Source organism: Schistocerca serialis, chromosome 1, assembly GCF_023864345.2.
Source record: "Schistocerca serialis cubense isolate TAMUIC-IGC-003099 chromosome 1, iqSchSeri2.2, whole genome shotgun sequence".
Taxonomy (NCBI): domain Eukaryota; kingdom Metazoa; phylum Arthropoda; class Insecta; order Orthoptera; family Acrididae; genus Schistocerca; species Schistocerca serialis.
This window is the reverse complement of record NC_064638.1, coordinates 1,123,039,956-1,123,061,937: the sequence shown is the minus strand read 5'-3', so window position 1 is coordinate 1,123,061,937 and position 21,982 is coordinate 1,123,039,956. Positions and strand designations below refer to the sequence as shown.

General features: G+C 37.7%; 1 protein-coding gene across 1 annotated transcript in view; it reads left to right on the top strand.

Annotated features, from left to right (window-relative positions):
• The window catches only part of LOC126416824 (UPF0389 protein CG9231), a 30,781-nt gene extending 9,140 nt beyond the window's left edge, over window positions 1-21,641 (top strand). Inside the window, exons 3-4 of the mRNA XM_050084711.1 lie at window positions 10,358-10,451; window positions 20,532-21,641. Of these exons, the coding sequence (XP_049940668.1) occupies window positions 10,358-10,451; window positions 20,532-20,724 (287 nt within the window). The 3' untranslated portion in view covers window positions 20,725-21,641. The remainder of the gene's footprint in view (window positions 1-10,357; window positions 10,452-20,531) is intronic.
• The last annotated feature ends 341 nt before the right edge of the window (window positions 21,642-21,982 follow it).

The window sequence follows — 21,982 nt, the reverse complement described above, 5'->3', positions numbered from 1 at the left end:
CTTTTGTTCCAGGCAGCACTCTGGAACTTTCATCCTTTCCATAAAAATCTGTTACAAGTCTTACTTTATTTCCAGAAAGAGTTTTACCTTTTTTTGGACCAGGAGTTTCCAAAATACCCTTTTCAGATTTTAGCTTTCTAGCTTGTAGCACCATGTACTCACATTAAATTCTTTCATCACTTTATTTCAACTGAATCTGGAGCCAAGGTCAGAATCTGGATTTTTCTAGACCTCCCAACAGATGAAATCTTCTCTTTCATAAAAGAAATCATTACATCACAATCCTTTGCTTTCTCAACGACACTTGTATATTCTTCGTCATCATCGGAACTTGGTGCATCACATTTTAATGCTTTTGAAACCGCCTTTTTTGCAGTCATTTCAATACTGCTAACCTTCCTTTAAAAATAAGACCATTTACTTTGTTCTGACAAGCCATGAAGCTTTATCGGTGTTAAATCTAAATTATCAAGAGCAATGTTTGTTTGTACGAGGGATTCATTTCTGGATTCCAATGATTCTAATTCAACCATGACTTCATCGTCTGTTTCACTTTCATTGACTGCAAGTCTTAATTTTTCCTCACAAAAGTTGCGGCATGTTGAGCAAAGCTTTTGTCCAGGTTTTATGCTAATATTTTTTGTCAGTAATTGTTTAGAAAGATCCAAGCCTACACTTCTCAACGATTTTTTGATGGGCTTTTTGTGTTTTTTTAGTGGGTCTACACATGTTGTTTGATACTTTTCAAAAACATTTAAAATGTAGTAGCTGTGGTGTGAACATATATTCTTAAATTCACACAGATTAATTCCAGATCGTAAGTGGATCAAATCTTTTTCTCCCTCACTCAATTCAGATACCGGTTGTAACTTTTTGAAGGTGTGTACGTTGTTTGGAAACAGTCAGATTTTTTTAAATAACCCTACGCTACAGGTTTGAATATCTGACATACTGATTTCACTTTTGGTCTGATTACTGTTCTGGTTACTTCTATAGGATATTGGAAAAGAATCTCTGTAAACTAAGTAACAGTACTTACTGAAAGTTCGAATAAACTTAATAAAATACTATCCAAGCACTATTTAACACTGTAATAATTTTTTACTTCAAAACACAGGAGTAACAAAACAAATTCCAAGCTTACATTGTTACTCCAAGAAGACAAAAACTTATTTTCGGTGTCTGTCACTTGGTACTTTTTATTTTTAAAATATAATTAATATTATTTTAAAAATTAGATAACTATTAAACAGGTTAAAAAGCCAACATAATTTTTCTTTTATCTAATAGCCTATACAATTAAGAGTATTTTATAACAAATTTGAGCTTTCTATCAGGTCTGAGACTCTAGATATTGCAGTTTTTGTAAAACTAAACATCCGTTAGCTAAAAAATAAACAAACTTGTTTTTTTTTTTCATTTGGAAGATTTTAATATATCTTTATGGTAATTTTTTTTAACATTTAGATATAATACACAAACTTATTCCAAAATTTCATACTGATATCTTGAGTATTCTTTAATATACAAATTTTTTTAGTTGTGAGGACACGTTTAAGTTGCGATTTCCGACTGCTGAAACTACGCCAAATCTAAAAACTTCAAAAAATTTATTAAAAAAAACTATAATAGATAGAGTAAAAAAATTTTACAAGTGCTTTCAGGATGATAAAAGAAGTAATTGTACCAAGTTTCATCAAAATCTGACATGGTTGGTGTCAAGGCCTGGGTGACTTGACATGGAATGACCCAGGAGTCATTCCAGTCCCGGGAGTGGAAAGACACACACACACACACACACACACACACACACACACACACACACAGGCAGCCATATGTAAATGCAAAGAGGTTGGGAAGAGATGTCAGTCGAGGCGGATGTACAGAGGCAAAGATGTTGTTGAATGACAGGTGAGTTACGAGGGGCGGCAACTTGAAATTAGCGGAGGTTGAGGCCTGATGCGTAACGGAAGGAGAGAATATATTGAAGGGCAAGTTCCCATCTCAGAAGTTCTGATAGGTTGGTGTCAGTGGGAAGTATCCAGATAACCTGGATGGTGTAACACTGTGCGAAGATGTGCTGGCCGTGCGCCTTTCCTCCAAACCTCTCTCCCAATCTGAAACCTCTGTCCTATCCAAAGGCCTCACCTTCAGCCCTACTCCCAGATTCAACCAAACAGCCCTTGTCAAAGATTTGCTGTCCTACACTTGTACTCTCTGCTGGAAATATCACTTTGCCACGAAGAAAAATAATCTTAATCCTACTCCTAATGGTCCAACTCCCCAAGACACTATCCAAACTGAACCCTGCCTGGAACAGTTCCATCCTCCGTCACAGTGGAACCCACCTCCTCTTCCTCAAAATCACCCTCTCCAAACCTTACAGGAATTTATCACTACCAGCCTTGCCTCTTAATCCTTCTTGAAAAACCTTAATCCTACTCCCAACATCACCACAGCTGAAGCCCAGGCTATCCGTGATCTGAAGGCTGACCGATCCATCTTCATTCTTCTGGTTGACAAGGGTTCCACGGCCGTGGTACTTGATCGTCGAGAGTATGTGGCTGAGGGACTGCGTCAGCTTTCAGACAACACTGAATGTACTGCAGATGGATTTGTGTGTGCGCGCGGGCGTGCGCACGCCAGTGTATACCTGTCCTTTTTTTTCCCCCCTAGGGTAAGTATTTCCACTCCTGGGATTGGAATGACTCCTTACCCTCTCCCGTGGGGCCCACATCCTTTCGTCTTTCCCTCTCCTTCCCTCTTTCCTGATGAAGCAACCTTGGGTTGCGAAAGCTTGAAATAATTTGTGTGTGTGTGTGTGTGTGTGTGTGTGTGTGTGTGTGTGTGTGTTTCCTCAATAAATAATATCACATCACAGCCAATACAGATTAGGCATGGAATATGCCAAGGAGACTCATTAAGTCCTTTCTGGTTCTGCCTTGCTCTGAACCCACTATCCAACATGCTAAATAATACAAATTATGGATATAATATTACTGGAACATACCAACACAAAATCACACATTTGCTGTACATGGATGATCTAAAACTACTGGCAGCAACAACTCAACAACTCAACCAATTACTAAAGATAACAGAAGTATTCAGCAATGATATAAATATGGCTTTTGGAACAGACAAATGTAAGAAAAATAGCATAGTCAAGGGAAAACACACTAAACAAGAAGATTACTTATTGGACAACCACAGCGACTACATAGAAGCGATGGAAAAAACAGATGCCTATAAATATCTAGGATACGGGCAAAAAATGGGAATAGATAATACAAATATTAAAGAAGAACTAAAAGAAAAATATAGACAAAGACCAACCAAAATACTGAAAACAGAATTGACAGCAAGAAACAAGACAAAAGCTATAAATACTTATGCTATACCAATATTGACCTACTCATTTGGAGTAGTGAAATGGAGTAACACAGAACTAGAAGCTCTCAATACACTTACACAATCACAATGCCACAAATATAGAATAGATCACATACATTCAGCAACAGAAAGATCACATTAAGCAGAAAGGAAGGGGATTTATTGACATGAAAAACCTACATTATGGACAGGTAGACAATTTAAGAAAATTCTTTCTAGAACGAGCAGAAACTAGCAAAGTACACAAAGCAATCACTCATATAAATACATCGGCTACATCATTGCTATTTCATAACCACTTCTACAACCCTTTAGATCACATAACGTCAACAGATACAAAGAAAGTTAATTGGAAAAAGAAAACACTACATGGCAAGCACCCGTATCATCTAACACAGCCACACGTCGATCAAGATGCATCCAACACATGGCTAAGAAAAGGCAATATATACAGTGAGACGGAAGGATTCATGATTGCAATACAGGATCAAACAATAAACACCAGATATTACAGCAAGCATATTATTAAAGATCCCAATACCACAATAGATAAATGCAGACTTTGCAAACAACAAATAGAAACAGTAGATCACATCACAAGCGGATGTACAATACTAGCAAATACAGAATACCCCTGAAGACATGACAATGTAGCAAAAACAATACATCAACAACTTGCCATACAACATAAACTAATAAAACAACATGCCCCCACATACAAGTATGCACCACAAAATGTACTGGAGAATGATGAATACAAATTATACTGGAACAGAACCATTATAACAGATAAAACATCACATAACAAACCTGACATCATACTCACCAATAAAAAGAAGAAATTAACGCAACTAATCAAAATATCCATACCCAATACAACAAATATACAGAAGAAAACAGGAGGAAAAAATTGAAAAATACATCCAACTGGCTCAGGAAGTCAAGGACATGTGGCATCAGGATAAAGTTGACATTATACCAGTTATACTATCAACAACAGGAGTCATAGCACACAATATCCACCAGTACATCAACGCAATACAGCTACATCCAAACGTATACATGCAACTACAGAAATCTGTAATTATTGACACATGTTCAATTATCCGGAAGTTCCTAAATGCAATGTAACATATACCGCTTTCCATTTTTAACCAGACATAACGTCTGAGACAGGACAGAGAAATAATAATAATAATAATAATGCTGCAGAAATGATAATTAAGTTTACAGTGTCGTGTTTGTAGTATTTTTCGTTGGATTAAAATAATGTTGTTGTTGTTTATTGATTTATTTATTTCATGCAAGTAATATAGAAGTTGTCGTGGTAATATTGTAATAAAAATAAATAGCTCAAAATGTAGATTATACAAAATACTAAAGTATGCTCTAAGGCTAGGACAAATGGTCAGGCGTGGCCTTAATGAAGGAACCATCATGGCTTTTGCCTGAAGTGGTGTAGGAAAACCCAAATCAGGATGGCCAGACAGAATGATCCCACCCTCCTGAGTGTGAAGTCACTGTCTTAAAAGATGCATTGCCTCATTCAGTTGATGCCTGTTATGCAATGTTATTTGATTTACACAAACAAATCTTATGATAACTAATAAAATGAAAACATAATTTTGATTTTCATTGCCACACACAGTAATGACATCTGCTGATGACTTCTGGGCCATGAAGATGCTGCTGTGCCCCTTGCGATAACTCCAGCCTTTTTGGACAACCAGTTCCTGGGCCACCAACATTAGAGTATGCCTATGGGGCATACTCTCCTCTCATCTGTCCAACTGAAAAGACTGCATCAACAAGGCATTACTGCCATGCAGTTCAGATCCTGACACTTGACTTTCTTGCCGGAGTAGGAAACAGTGATCATTTGATCATACAATGTAGGCTTTCACGGCTGGTATTGTCTTCACTTAAAACTTCCGGGCTGATAGGCCTTGGTCGAAGTATAAAACTCTCCCCTGACATTTTGTCTCCGACTGCGGAAGAATTCCTCGGAGGTAAAGCGGCAAACTGCGAAGGGAACTTGAGGAAGTGCTAGTTATATAGGCAGTACAGAGGGCGCCACTGTGATCGCGTGGCATTGGCTAAGAGATTGTCTCTGGTAATGCCAACATTCTCGATTGAAAGTAATCGATCGTCACACTTGCGGTGCAATGCTGACATCCAAATTTTATCCAGTTTAACATCTTTGTCTTTCCTGTTAAAACTATTACGGTGTTTATCAATCTCGATAGCATCTCTATACATGCATGCATAATAATGCGAGGTTTTTGATGTGACACTTGTCTCGGTGAATTTTATTTCATGATCACCTTCCTGGTAAGCATGTTCCGCTATGGCTGATTTGTCCGTGTGACCCAGGCGCAATTCATCTTATGTTCAACAAGACGGGTGTTCACACTTTTCTTTGTGGTACTGATATAAACCTGTCCACAACTACAAGGAATTTTTAATCCGAAAATCCAATTTACTATGGAGACGGAAAGGAATGGGCGATTGAATTTCCTGGATGTGTCTGTGATTAAATGATGAGACGGAACGTTGGGCCATAAGGTATAGAAAGGCCACACATACTGATCGTTACCTGCAAAAAGATTCAAACCACCACCCTAGACAAAAAAGAGGTGTAATGAAAACCTTGGTAGACAGGGCGTACAAAATTTGTGAACCTGTTTATTTAAAAGATGAGATTGAACATCTACAGTCAACTTTAGTGAAGAATGACTATTCTAGCAAGGATGTAGATTGAGCACTTTGCTCTAGGCAGAGAATCAGGTGCAACGACAAACAACAGTCGCCCAATGGGCGAAGTTTTTCTTCCGTTCATTAGTAAGGTCACAGATCACATTGGGAAAGTTTTAAACAAGTATGGGGTGGAAACTATTTTGAGACCCACCAGGAAAATAAAAGAATATTTAAGATTGGCAAAAGATGCACGACACCCTTTGGCTACACTGGGAGTATATAAAATTCCTTGTAGTTGTGGACAGGTTTATATTGGTACCACAAAGACAAGTGTGAGCACCCATCTTGTTGAACATAAGAGGAATTGCCGCCTGGGTTACACGGATAAATCGGCCATAGCGGAACATGTTTACCAGGAAGGTGATCATGAAATAAAATTCAGCGATTCAAGTGTCATATCAAAAACCTCACATTATTATGCACGCATGTATAGAGGCTATCGAGATTGATAAACACCGTAATAATTTTTAACAGGAAATACGAAGGTGTTTAAACTGGATAATATTTTGATGTGAGCGTTGCACTGCAAGCATGATGATAGATTACTTCCAATCGGTAATGTTGGCATTACCAGAGACAATCTCATAGCTGACGCCACATGATCAACAGTGGCACCCTCTGTACTGCCTATATAATCAGCGCTTCCTCGCGTTCTCTTCGCAGTTCGCCGCTTTACCTCCGAGGATGTCTCCCGCAGTCGGAGACGAAACATCGGGGTCGAGTTTTATACATCGACCACGGCCTATCAGCCTGGAAGTTTTAAGTGAAGAGTGATCATTTATTGAAATGTAACAGGGTGTTGTATGAGGGTGAGTGAAATGAAAACCTTCAATATTTTTTAAAAATATTATTTATAGTGCAGAAGTGCTACAAAGCTGTATCACTTTTCAACATAATCTCCCCCAGCTCAATGCAAGTCCTCCAGCGCTTACAAAGTGCATAAATTCCTTTAGAAAAAAATTATTTTGGTAGTTGGCACAACCACTCATTCACCGCGTGGCGTACCTCTTTATCAGAACGGAACTTCCTCCTCCTATTGCATCTTTGAGTGGTCCAAACATGTGGAAATCACTTGGGGAAAGGTCTGGTGAGTATGGTGGATGAGGAAGACACTCAAAATGCAGGTCTATGATTGTTACAACTGTTGTACGGGCAGTGTGGGGCCTTGCATTGTCATGTTGCAAGAGGACACATGCTGACAGCAATCCACGTCACTTTGATTTTATTGCAGGCTGCAGAAGATTTTTTAGGAGATCTGTGTATAATGCACTGGTGACAGTGGTCCCTCTAGGCATGTAATGCTCCAAAATGACGCCTTTTTCATCCCAAAAGAGTCAGCATAACCTTCCCTACCAATGGCTCTGTTCAAAACTTCTTTGGTTTTGGTGATGAGGAATGGCGCCATTCCTTGCTCGCTCTATTTGTTTCTGGTTGGTGAAAGTGAACCCAGGTTTTGTCCCCAGTAATGATTCTTGCAAGGAAGCCATCACCTTCTCGTTCAAAGTGCCGAAGAAGTTCTTCACAAGCATCAACGCATCGTTCTCGCATTTCTGGAGGCAGCTCCTGCGGCACCCGTCTTGCAGACACTTTGCGAAACTGGAGCACATCATGCACAATGTGGTGTGCTGATGCATGACTAATCTGTAAACAAGCTGCAATGTCTTTCAGTGTCACTCGGTGGTTTTCCTTCACTATGGCTTCAACTGCTGCAGTGTTCTGTGGAGTCACAACTCATTGTGCCTGACCTGAACAAGGAGCATCTTCCACTGAAGTCACACCATTTACGAACTTCCTACGCCATTTGTAGACTTGCTGCTCTGACGAACATGCATCACCGTACTGAACCTTCATTTGTCAGTGAATGTCAATAGGTTTCACACCTTCTCTACGCAAAAACTGAATAACAGAACACTGTTCTTCCCTGGTGCAAGTCGCAAGTGGGGCGGCCATCTTTATACTGATACTGCAACGGTATGTGTGCATCTGCACTAGGCTGCCACCTACAGGCCATTCTGCACACTGTTTGTAGCACGCTTACCAACTTACAGAAGAACGCCGTGACATTTCGATTTGTTATTACAAATTTAAGGTTTTCATTTTACTCACCCTCATAGTAGCTCATTTCATTATTACTCGCTACTCTGAGTCCTCCAGGTAACCTTTAATTATGTATCGTGCCTCTTTGAACAGCAGTGTACTAGTAACATCTTTCATTTCCTTGGACCGTTTATTATATAATTTTATTTCCTGATATAAAATACTGCTTTGAGCTTTTTGTTTGTGTTTCCTTGGTAAAAGTAAGTCCATACTGGCTCTTGTTCCATGGTTAGGCGTAGAACTATTAGTAGAATACTTAGCAATGTTATCCCTGTTGTGCACCGCAGATTGAGAGATGTAGTCACTTGGTACAGTAAGCATGTCCAGTTTTCTAAATAGCTCTTTATAGTGAGCAGGCCTACTACTTCTAGATAATATTCTTATGGCCCTCTTCTGAAATTTAAAAATTGTGTCTATTTTTCCGGCCGTCAGTTCCCAGAATAGAACCCCACAGCTAAGAATAGTGTACATAGGAATAGTATGTCACCACAAGACATTGGCTGTTACATACTGTGATGGAAACCCAGAGAGCATAATATGTTGTTAACATTCTTTATCCCAGTATCCTTGAGTGCTCTGTCCACATTAACTGATAATCAGTATTCATCCCTAAAAACATTGTGCTTATTACACAATCTTTAGGTTTATCATCTATGTCTATGTATTGTCACTGATAGTTAACAGGAATTTCCACTTCTTTGAAGAACATTAGTTTGAAGGTTTTCCAAAAAGTAAAATGGGTGGTAAAAGTCTAGAATAGGGCCAGAGGCATACTTACATGTTTCGTGCAGGAATGTTTTCGGTGCTTGCCATGTGAGGTATGGTGGGTCCAAAAGATGGCATGTCAGCTGTTTGTGTTATACAGCCAATGGGAGAGCAGCAGATAGATGATGTGTTCCAAAGTAGTACATTCGGAAGAAAGTGTGAAATTTTGCTGTTAATGAGGATTATAAATTTAAGTGCTCCTTGTTCGAGTAACATCTATTTAAACTGTGTAAACTGTACTAGTATCTGTAAACCAAGGACAGTGTCACAACCCATGATATTCGAAAAAGCTGTGAAATATTTCCCTGCTCTTTGTTTCTATGCAATCGATCTGTGCGAGCACGCTGAGTAAGTGGACCAATGTTTTTTCAATAAAATCATGGGAGAAGGGATGTGGATCAATGTTCGTAAATATATCAGATGTGAAACTTCATTGTGAATAAACATTGATCTACCTTCCTTCTCCCAGTGTTAAAAAAACATTGATCCAATTACTCAGTGTGCTCTCACAGATTAACTTTGTAGCCATTTCACTACCATGTTTGACAAGTTTTCATGTCTCTGCAATTAATACATGAGATAGGCATAAATGGACAATGTCATACGGACCTGAATCACTTAAATTAGTCCACTTTGTAGCATCACTGTCATAATTAAAAATATTTCTGTTGAATCTCACTAATATACCAAAAACTGGCAAATGGTTTAAATTTTGGTGCTAGAAATACATTGCCTCTTTCCTCACCTCTCATTGGTCATGCCAAACAATCATTCCACTGGCAACACAAAACTGATGTGTTGCCAACCCGTGAGCAATTGATAAGCACCACAACTGCCACTGGCCTTGATCTTGATTTTAGCTAAAATGGGCTATCAGTCAGGTCAATTTAAACAAAGATTTATTACTTCTTGTGTCTTTGATACTTCTTATCACTGAATTTTCCCTCTTTCATACAAGAGCGAAATGCTTTTGCTCGATGTGAAGATAATATTTCCTTCTTGTATTGTGGTTGTGGTGTTGGCAATTTGTGTCATATTGAGTTGGTGATTTAACACAAAACACACTGAGAAGTTTATGCACAAAGATGGTGCTGTAATGAAAGTTGTTTGAAAAGCCACTAAGAATTAGTGTCGTCATTGATGAGACAAAACTAAATTTCTTCATCATTTCATTAAAATTTGCTCATTTATGTAATGTATGGTAGACAGAAGTTTTTTTGAAGAAAATAGCCGAATGGTAGCTTCACCAGGAGTGATGAGATTGTATCCTTTCACTTTATCATGCTGACCTCTGTTTTTTTTTTTCCAGCTTAAATGCCAATTAAATGATCTGTTGCTTTTTCAGTGGGTAACTACCGTAAATTGGACAACTTGGAGAAAAGGTTTCTAGTCTGGACAGGAAAATACAAATCAATAGCAGATGTTCCTGATAGCGTATCGTAAGTATCAGTAAAGTACTGTAGTAAAAAAAGAACTATTGACAATTTACATTGATTGATAAAATGCTCACCTTTGTACTGGTAACAATTAAGTTTTAAAAATAACTGTTTGTTCCGCATAAAATACAGTTTCAGCTTCAGGATAGGTCTTATATTAAATGAAAACATTATTCCATGTGACAGAAACTGGATTTTAAAGAATTTCAGAACAGCCACTCTCATTCAGCATTTAATGAATGTGCAGATTTTTAGTTTCCACTGTTGACATAATTAATATAAACAAGATAACAACCAATCACTAAATACTGATTTTCATAAAATTAGTTGCAGAAATGCCATGCAAGGAGTAAAACAGCAAAAGACCCGATTTTTAACTGAGTTATTGAAATTTTAATAACATAGACAACTTAGGTTGCTGTTTTGTCCAGTTGAAAATGTGAAGGTAATAAAACACTAAAAAATTACTATGAATCCATCATGGGAAGTGGTGCAATGCATCAGTTACCAATTTTTGTGTGTTTTAGTATCACTAAGTAAAGAGTTCACTTTGCACATAGATCACATTGTCAAACCTAAGGTTTCTGTAGGCTGTGATTCAAAAGGGAAGGAAGTGACCTCTACATTTTAATTGTAACCAGATTGTTGACAGAAACTCGTGGAGCATTCCCTCTGGTGATGTGGAGGCATTGGCTTTTTCAAATGCCATTATGTTTGGACTCTTAAGTGATTTCCATGATGTATGTAGTAAAAATTTGTAGTGTGTTAGTCCTTGAATTTCTTGGATTGTTATACATATTTCCCATGTCTTGAATCGGCACTGTTTCATTCATCTCATAACACCCATGTAAACATAATGTGCTAATATGAAATCACTTTCATTTATTGTTTTCTTGTCCTCCAATACTCTTTCATTGTTATATTGTCTCATTTTTTCTTTCTTTAGAACACTTAATTCTCGCTTTCTTGTTTTCACCTTAAAATACATCTATTTTTACCACTTTATGGAATATTTTCTTGTGCTACTTTCTCTTTTATTTTGTATATTTTTAGATATTTTTTAACTCCTCTGAAGGTGCTTTTTGTTTATATGCTTTCCCAAAGGTTCTCAAAAAAAATTTTTTTTGCCTCATGTCTTTCATTCTTTCCAAATGCGCAAAATATGGCAGTCCACTTTTCCTTATTGTTTCTGCTTTCTTGTCTATTTTGTAGTGTATTATTCATGATTGTGTTGTTAATATCCAATTTTGTTAGTGTTCCTAGACCCAGTTACGTAGATGAATGGCTGATTGGTGGTCATACTTGCATAAAATGCTGTACAGAATTTACAGCAGAGCTGGTGCATGATAAATCTGCCTTCGCAGGTGACCCTCCCTCTTGGAGGGTAGGATAGGGTAGGATACGCCTGTGACAGGGCTGGAATAGGATGTGCTGGATGTGGTGCATAGGAGGGATCTTGCACTTGTCTTCCACACAGTATGGCCCGTGGGAATAGTGTAGCATAAGATTGAACCAGGATATTCTGTAGATCGGATGGGCAATGGATTAACAAATAATATTCTGGACTGGAACAAGTTAACCATACCCTATGCTAGTGTCTAGACTACTTACGATTGACTCAGAAATGAGGGCCATCTTCTCCACAGTCCTTCTCAATTCCCCTAAAGTGATAGTATGGGGAAGTTGGCTTCAGTTGTTTTTCGTTCATATGTAAAAACTGCCAGATAGTCTTTGAATGTTTGTACTATAAAGTCAGATTATAAAACACAGATATTTAGATTTTAGTTGCATGTCATTACTTCAATGAAATATCCTTTTTTCTTTGTAGTTTACAGTATTGTATGAATTCAGCTGTGTGGCAGTTTTCAGGCATTTGATACATAATGAAAAATGGAAGCATTAACCCACACTTTCTACAGGTGGTCATCACATTTATAAGTAACTGTGAGGGGATAACTTTAAACAAGCATCAGCTGAATTTCTGGCAGTAGAACCTGATGGCTGTTTGGGGTTATCACTTCGGAGCAACTTACATACGTACCGTATTTACTCGAATCTAAGCCGCACCTAAAAAATAAGACTCGAAATCAAGGAAAAAAAATCTTTCCCGTATCTAAGCCGCACCTGAAATTTGAGACTTGAAATTCAAGGGGAGAGAAAAGTTTTAGGCCACTCCTCCAAATCGAAACAAAGTTGGCCCATTGTAATATGAGACACAATTTAGGTCGAATGAATGACGATACAATTACAGTAGTTTGGTTCGAGTCGTAAGTTTAGCGGTTAACCTTTACCAGGTAGCCACTGCTATGCGCCAGGCACTCCATCCTTATTTATACGGGTACCCTACCTTTTTCATGTGCTTCGTCTGGTTTGAATTGATTGCTTATTTTTCTTTGATATGATAAGTGTCGTTCTCTTTGTTATAGGTATTTACATCACTCTAAGCTGAAAATGCATTATTATACTGTCGTGCATTGTTTGTCGCATTCTGATAGTGTGTGTTTACGTCCTGTCGCCACTCGTGGCATGGCTTGCTTTTGTGTGCGCCTACCGCCGTTTAGTTTTGTTTTTTTTTTAAAAAAGAGAGGAATTGTCTCATTAGCGAAACAATGGCAAGAGACTGCTATTTGTTGTTACTTACACTGCTGCTTTCTTGGATAATGATCAACAAGAACCAAATAATAGACTGCGTATCATAGAACATGTTCTGAATGAGAGTTAGGCGAAAATTTTTCTCCGTTTGAAAATCTTTGCGGCCGCTTCTTTAGTACATCAAATTCTGCACAGAAATTAGTCATCTTAGATTTAAAAATCTAGTCAATTGCCGTGCTTCATTTCTGACTGTATCACTATTAGGCATAAGAATAATACAAATATAAACGTGACATAAAATGTATATTCTTCCGCGTTTGCTGTTGTCTCACTCTCGTTTTGTAGTTTATTAGGCAGACAGGATTTATATGAGATAGCAGCAAATATGAAAGAATACATGGCAAAATATTCATATTATTCTCATGGTGAAGAGAATACTGCATGTGATTCACAATTCATAAAAGTTCCTATTAGCAACCATCTCTTCTCACAGATAGGAAAAAATTCAGAATGTAGAGTTGGCCATATTGACAAACATCCCAAATAGTCTTGCCAGTCGGATTTTCATAGTACATTGAAATTCTGCTACATTCGAATATGAACAATACGGAATTTGTATTTACTTCGTTAGATAAGGTATGAAAATTCGGTGGTCGAAACTCAGTGCGGAGAAAATAGTTAGTCTTCCACTTTTTTAAAAAATTTTTTTTTGCTGATGCAGAGGTTTTGGCACCAGTATTTATCTTTGTGCCCGCAAAGCATGCCTGTGTAGCGCTACATGTATTAGACGGCAGAAGTTAGTTGTGGCGGCACCTACCAACATTTCTCAGAACTTCCGCTTACTTTGCACTCAATTCTATGCCGCAGGTGGTTTTTTGGATTAAAAAAAAAAAAAAAAAAAAAAAAAAACGGAAAAAAAGTGCGGCTTAGATTTCAGTAAATGCGTTAGTGAATGGATGGAGAAAAGGTGTGGGTTAATGCTTCGAAGTTTCACTATCTATTACACAGGGTGATGTTGAAAAGAATCCATTGCCTGTCACTTTGGAAGGTGGTTTATTGATAACATGAGTAGTTTTGGGCTTATGTCCATCTTCTGGTGATTACATTACTTTTCATCTTGACACATATAGCTTATTTGTCTCCAAAGTAGTCGTTTGACACACCATATTTCTATATTCACACACCAGTTCCACTTAAAATGTTATAACTGTGGACAGAACAAAAAGGAACTGTTAACACCCATTGTATATACATTTGAACGCTAACATATTGGCTGCTGTGAGTATTTCATCCACTGTTTATAACATTTTCGGTGGAATTAGTGTGTGAATATAGGAATATAGTGTGTCAAATGACTGCTTAGGGGTTGATTACTACCACTTGGAAACACTATCTATATTTAATAGTGATTGTGAAAAGATAAAACTGAATGCAATTGCTTGAAGATGGGCATAAGCTTAAAACTGTATTTTAAATAAATCACCTTCGTAAGTGACCGGTAGCAGATCTCTTAAACAGTACTCTTTAAACTGAAAGAACAATCATGGAGTCAAACCATTGTGGATAGAATTAATTTAATGTAGAAGAAACTTGTAAATAGTCGAATACGTACAGTAGCTAAGAATACAAAATGAAATATTTTAAATCAAGTAACAACAGCCATTGTTCAGAGTGATAGCTGCAATCCAACCAGAGCAGCGAGAGACAGTGATTTTGTGTGTGTGTGTGTGTGTGTGTGTGTGTGTGTGTGTGTGTGTGTGTGTGTGTGGGGGGGGGGGGGGGGTTCTGAAGAAATAAGTCTTTTGTGTGTCTGCAACTCAACATGTCATCTTTACAGTGAGTAGCTATCTGTCCTCTCCATAATTGCTGATATTAAAATGTTGCTAATTTGTGTTGCCTATACTTACTTCAGATTGTGTGAAAAAGTGTAGATATACACAGTGGTACACTATAACTGTGAGACATTTGTAATGTTGTTGTTGTGGTGTTCAGTCCTGCAGTCCTGAGACTGGTTTGATGCAGCTCTCCATGCTACTCTATCCTGTGCAAGCTTCTTCATCTCCCAGTACTTACTGCAACCTACATCCTTCTGAATCTGCTTAGTGTATTCATCTCTTGGTCTCCCTCTACGATTTTTACCCTCCACACTGCCCTCCAATGCTAAATTTGTGATCCCTTGATGCCTCAGAACATGTCCTACCAACCGGTCCCTTCTTCTTGTCAAGTTGTGCCACAAACTCCTCCTCTCCCCAATTCTATTCAATACCTCCTAATTAGTTATGTGATCTACCCATCTAATCTTCAGCATTCTTCTGTAGCACCACATTTCGAAAACTTCTGTTCTCTTCTTGTCTGAACTATTTATCGTCCGTGTTTCACTTCCATACATGGCTACACTCCATACAAATACTTTCAGAAACCACTTCCTGACACTTAAATCTATACTCGATGTTAACAAATTTCTCTTCTTTCGAAACGCTTTCCTTGCCATTGCCAGTCTACATTTTATATCCTCTCTACTTCGACCATCGTCAGTTATTTTGCTCCCCAAATAGCAAAACTCCTTTACTACTTTAAGTGTCTCATTTCCTAATCTAATTCCCTCAGCATCACCCGACTTAATTTGACTACATTCCATTATCCTCGTTTTGCTTTTGTTGATGTTCATCTTATATCCTCCTTTCAAGACACTGTCCATTCCGTTCAACTGCTCTTCCAAGTCCTTTGCTGTCTCTGACAGAATTAAAATGTCATCGGTGAACCTCAAAGTTTTTATTTCCTCTCCATGGATTTTAATACCTACTCCAAATTTTTCTTTTGTTTCCTTTACTGCTTGCTCAATATACAGATTGAATAACATCGGGGAGAGGCTACAACCCTGTCTCACTCCCATCCCAACCACTGCTTCCCTTTCATGTCCCTCGACTCTTATAACTGCCTTCTGGTTTCTGTACAAATTGTAAATAGCCTTTCGCTCCCTGTATTTTACCCCTGCCACCTTCAGAATTTGAAAGAGGGTATTCCAGTCAATATTGTCAAAAGCATTTCTCTAAGTCTACAAATGCTAGAAATGTAGGTTTGCCTTTCCTTAATCCAGCTTCTAAGATAAGTCGTAGGGTCAGTATTGCCTCACGTGTTCCAACATTTCTACGGAATCCAAACTGATCTTCCCCGAGGTCGGCTTCTACTAGTTTTTCCATTCGTCTGTAAAGAATTCGTGTTAATATTTTGCAGCTGTGACTTATTAAACTGATAGTTCGGTAATTTTCACATCTGTCAACACCTGCTTTCTTTGGGATTGGAATTATTATATTCTTGTTGAAGTCTGAGGGTATTTCGCCTGTCTCATACATTTTGTTCACCAGATGGTAGAGTTTTGTCAGGACTGGCACTCCCAAGGCTGTCAATAGTTTTAATGGAATGTTGTCTACTCTCGGGTCCTTTTTCGACTTGGGTCTTTCAGTGCTCTGTCGAACTCTTCACGTAGTATCCTATCTCCAATTTCATCTTCATCTACATCCTCTTCCATTCCATAATATTTTCCTCAAGTACATTGCCCCTGTATAGACCCTCTATATACTCCTTCCACCTTTCTGCTTTCCCTTCTTTGCTTAGAACTGTGTTTCCATCTGAGTTCTTGATATTCATACAAGTGGTTCCCTTTTCTCCAAAGGTCTCTTTAATTTTCCTGTAGGCAGTATCTATCTTAACCCTAGTGAGATAAGCCTCTACATTCTTACATTTGTCCTCTAGCCGTCCCTGCTTAGCCATTTTGCACTTCCTGTCGATCTCATTTTTGAGACGTTTGTATTCCCTTTTGCCTGCTTCATTTACTGCGTTTTTATATTTTCTCCTTTCATCAATTAAATTCAATATTTCTTCTGTTACCCAAGGATTTCTACCAGCCATCGTCTTTTTACCTACTTGATCCTCTGCTGCCTTCATTACTTCATCCCTCAGAGCTACCCATTCCTCTTCTACTGTATTTCTTTTCCCCATTTCTGTCAGTTGTTGCCTTACGCTCTCCCTGAAACTCCGTGCTACCTCCGGTTTAGTCAGTTTCTACAGGTCCCATCTCCTTAAATTCCCACCTTCTTGCAGTTTCTTCAGTTTTAATCTACAGTTCATAACCAATAGATTGTGGTCAGAGTCCACATCTGCCCCTGGAAATGTCCTACAATTTAAAACCTGGTTCCTAAATCTGTCTTATCATTATATGATCTATCTGATACCTTCCAGTATCTGCAGGATTCTTCCATGTATACAACCTTCTTTTATGATTCTTGAACCAAGTGTTAGCTATGATTAAGTTATGCTCTGTGCAAAATTCTACCAGACGGCTTCCACTTTCATTTCTCTCCCCCAATCCATATTCACCCACTACCGTATTTACTCGAATCTAAGCCGCACTTTTTTTCCGGTTTTTGTAATCCAAAAAACCGCCTGCGGCTTAGAATCGGGTGCAAAGCAAGCGGAACTTCTGCCGTCGAAAATATGTAGCGCTACACAGGCATGCTTTGTAGGCACAAAGATAAATACTGGCGCCAAAACCTCTGCGTCAGTAAATAAATTTAAAAAAAAGGTGGAAGACGAGCTTTTTTTTTCTTTGCCCAGGGTTTCGACCACTGCATTTTCATACATTATCCAACAAAGTTAATACAAATTCCGTATTGTTCATCTTCGAATGTAGCAGAATTTCAATGTACTACGAAAATCCGACTGGCAAGACTTTTTGGGATGTTTGTCAATATGGCCAACTCTACGTTCTGAGTTTTTTTCTACCCGTGAGAAGAGATGGTTGCTAATAAGAACTTTTATGAACTGTGAATCACATGTAGTATTCTCTTCACCATGAGAATGATACGAATATTTTGCGATGTATTCTTTCGCGTTTGCTGCTATCTCATTTAAATCCTGTCTGCCTAATAAACTACGAAACTAGAGTGAGACAACAGCAAACGCGGAAGAATATACGTATCGTGTCATGTTTATATTCGTATTATTCTTATGCCTAATAGTGATACAGTCAGAAATGAAGCACGGCAACTGACTAGATTTTTAAATCTAAGATGACTCTAATTTCTGTGCAGAATTTGATGTACTAAAGAAGCGTACGCAAAGATTTTCAAACGGAGAAAAATTTTCGCCTGACTCTCGTTCAGAACATGTTCTATGATACGCAGTCTATTATTTGGTTCTTGTTGATCATTATCAAAGAAAGCAGCAGTGTAAGTAACAACAAATAGCAATCTCTTGTCATTGTTTCGCTAATGAGACGATTCCTCTCTTTTTTTAAATTGTAAGCGGCGGTAGCGCGCACAAAAGCAAGAGATGCCGCGAGCGGCGACAGGCCGTAAACACTCACTATCAGAATGCGACAAACAATGCATGACACTGTACAGTAATGCATTTTCAGCTTAGAGTGACGTAAACACCTATAACAAAGAAAACGGCACTTATCAGATCAAAGCAAAATAAGCAAACGATTCAAACCAGACGAAGCACGTAAAAAAGGAAGGCTACCCGTGTAAATACGGACGGAGCGCCTGACGCATAGCAGTGGCTACCTGGTAAAGCTTAACTGCTAAGCTTACGACTCGAACCAAACTGCTGTAGCTGTATCGTCATTCATTTGACCTAAATTGTGTCTCATATTACAGTGGACCAACTTTGTTTCGATTTGGAGGTGCGGCCTAAAACTTTTCTCTCCTCTTGAATTTCGAGTCTCAAATTTCAGGTGCGGCTTAGATATGGGAATCTCTCTCTCTCTCTCTCTCTCTCTCTCTCTCTCTCTCTCTCTCTCTCTCTCTCTCTCTCTCTCTCTCTTTTTTTTTTCCGAGTATCATTTTTAAGGTGCGGTTTAGATTCGAGTGCGGCTTAGATTAGAGTAAATACGGTAGTTGACATATAAACTTGTACTACTGTAGTAGGCATGGGCTTCGTGTCTATCTTGGCCACAATAGTGCGTTCACTATGCTGTTTGTAGTAGCTTACCCGCACTCCTATTTTTTTTTATTCATTATTAAACCTACTCCTGCATTACCCCTATTTGATTTTGTATTTATAACCCTGTAGTCGCCTGACCAAAATTCTTGTTCCTCCTGCCACCGAACTTCACTAATTCCCACTATATCTAACTTCAACCTATCTATTTCCCTTTTTAAATTTTCTAACCTACCTGCCCGATTAAGGGATCTGACATTCCTCGCTCCGATCCGTAGAATGACAGTTTTCTTTCTCGTGATAACGACGTCCTCTTGAGTAGTCCCTGCCCGGAGATCCTTTTGAGAATAAACTTCAGTCATCAGCTGCAAATGAATTTTTATTATCTTTACTGATTTCGACAAATTAACTTGTCATAGTCATAAGCTTAGTTTAGCAGACAGTCAATATCTTATTCACAGGAGGATAATGCCATAGTATGTTCAAAAATTTACATATTGTATGTGATTGTTTTGAGCAGTTTGACAATTTACCATAACTGAAGCAGTATTTAAAATAATCACATATAATATGTAAATTTCTGAACATACCATGGCATTATCCTTCTGTGAAAAACATATTGACTGTTTGCTAACTAAGCTTCTGAATATGACTAATTCGTCTAAGCTGGTAAGGATAATGAAAATTTACTTGCAAATGATGACTGAAATTATTCGGAAAAAATAATACTACAGTTGCTGAAAATTACAGCCATGAATTTATTATTAATAATGTAAATTTCTTCACAACTTCTATTGTATTGTGAAAACTGAAGCAGTGTATGTTAAGTAAAACTTTCATCTTGAATTATCCATCATGAATTACCTTTGTTTCTCCAGCCATTTACTTTCTTTTGTAGTGTATCAACAAGTTCTTCTTTTGCCCTTATTACTCTCATACTGTTTCTTGTGAAACACCTTCTTCTTCTTCTTCTTCTTCTTCTTCTTCTTCTTATCTCTACGACAAACAGCGTATTATATTGCTTCAAGCTGTGTGGTATAGGGGTTAGTGTCGCTGACTGACATACTGCGGGTCAGCGGTACAAATCCAACTGCCAGCAGTTGTTTGATATTTAATATTTCATTTCTGGAAGATTCTCACTATTTCTTTTGTTTGTATGTATATTATGGAATATGCCTGTATAAATAGCAGCACTCTCCATCTAGGAGTTTTCTTCTAACTTTATGTTGACATTCATAAAAACATGCTTTCAATGCTAAGCATTGTACTTCATTGATGAGCTTGCTTTTGGACTGCTGTTACAATGTGTCAATATTGGTTAGATTGCTATTGTTCAAACAACACATGTGAAACTTATATTTTTAAGTACCTTATTCATTGGTTATTGTTGTGTAAGCAACCAACCAATGGTCACTCATGACTATCTGTTTTTCGTAGGTCTGTATATCTTCATATGGCAGAAAAGTGGCTAAAACCTTGACACAATAAAAATAAAATTTATGTTTCATAGAAGAATTCACTTTTATGATTTCTGCAACATTTTCACAGGATGGATGTGATTGAGAGAGCCAGAAACAGGATTCGCATCCGTGCAGCCAATTACATGATTGGACTGACAGTTCTTGGTTGTGTGATATTCGCCTTTTCTGGCAAGGAGGCTGCAAAGAGAGGTGAATCCGTGAAGAAAATGAATTTGGATTGGCACAAAAAAGTAAACGAAGAAGAGAAGACTGCTAAGTGAGGCTATTCCCCTCAGTCCTAATAAATCTGTTATTGGTCTCGAATTGGAGATCATGTTTTTTAATTTCAGCAGAACGTTGCTGTGAGCAGTAGTCATAAAGATTTTTTTTTTTTTAAATTTCTGTATCTATTAGAATTGTTTGGAAACTGTGATCTGCTTAAAAATTGTATTAATATTATTAGCTGTGTGTTTGCATGCTACTCTCTTTAGTATAAATTTGTAGCAGAGTCTACTCTGATACAGGTAGCATGATGTCGTTGCCACATAGATGTGCCTGTAGAAGCATGCCACAGGTAAAACAAGAGTTTATACAACTACTAGCAAAGCTTCTACATAAAACTGAGATTGCAATATGTGTAATGCCATACTGAACTTCTTTAAAAATTGTACAGCACTACAAGAACTGTCAGTGTACGAGAAAACATTTAAAAAAAGAAAAGGGGATACCTTGCTTTTTTAAAAATATAACTAGCTACTTATTTAATGTGAAAGTGCTGAAAAATATTCCCTCTCCTTTTCTTTTTAATAATTTTTTTGCAGATATATACTTTCAGCCGAATACTCGAACAGCATAAACTTCTCTATGTTAAAAGTATGGTCTTCATGCAGAAACATTGCATGTACTGATACCAGTATTGTGTGTAGACGTTTACCAAACCAGTGTCTGAGTCTCGTTCTCTGAAAAAAAAAATTCAGGTTAAATGATTGAGGCAACATGAATCTGTGGATGGTATGATTGATATGGAATGTTTTAAGTGTTTAATATGGATGTGTGCTGGCACGGAATTCAGTGGTGGACAATTTCCGGCGTGTTAATTTAATAGTAATATTATTTTCGATCACTTGATTATATGAACAAAGTTGGTCCTAATTTATAAACTGTGGTTTTAAATAAAGTGTGTGATTTTCATAAAAAAGTTGAGTTATTTTATCTGTATTTCTGTTAATCACCTTTTGTATTCCATATTAATGCAGAAAATATTGTTGCCTCTTCTCTCTCTCTCTCTCTCTCTCTCTCTCTCTCTCTCTCTCTCTCTCTCCCCCCCCCTTTTTTTTTTTAAAAAAAATCATCACAGAAAACAATACTTTATTTGGCACAATAAAGTGCAAGGAAATGAATGTTTTAAACTGCATACATTTAAGTATTTCAGTTGCTTTAGTTTCATGTACATGTTTGAGTGATTTGTTTAACTCCTTAACCTATTTTGAGAATATGATGAATATTTCAAAATCGCGCGCGCGCCCACACACACACACA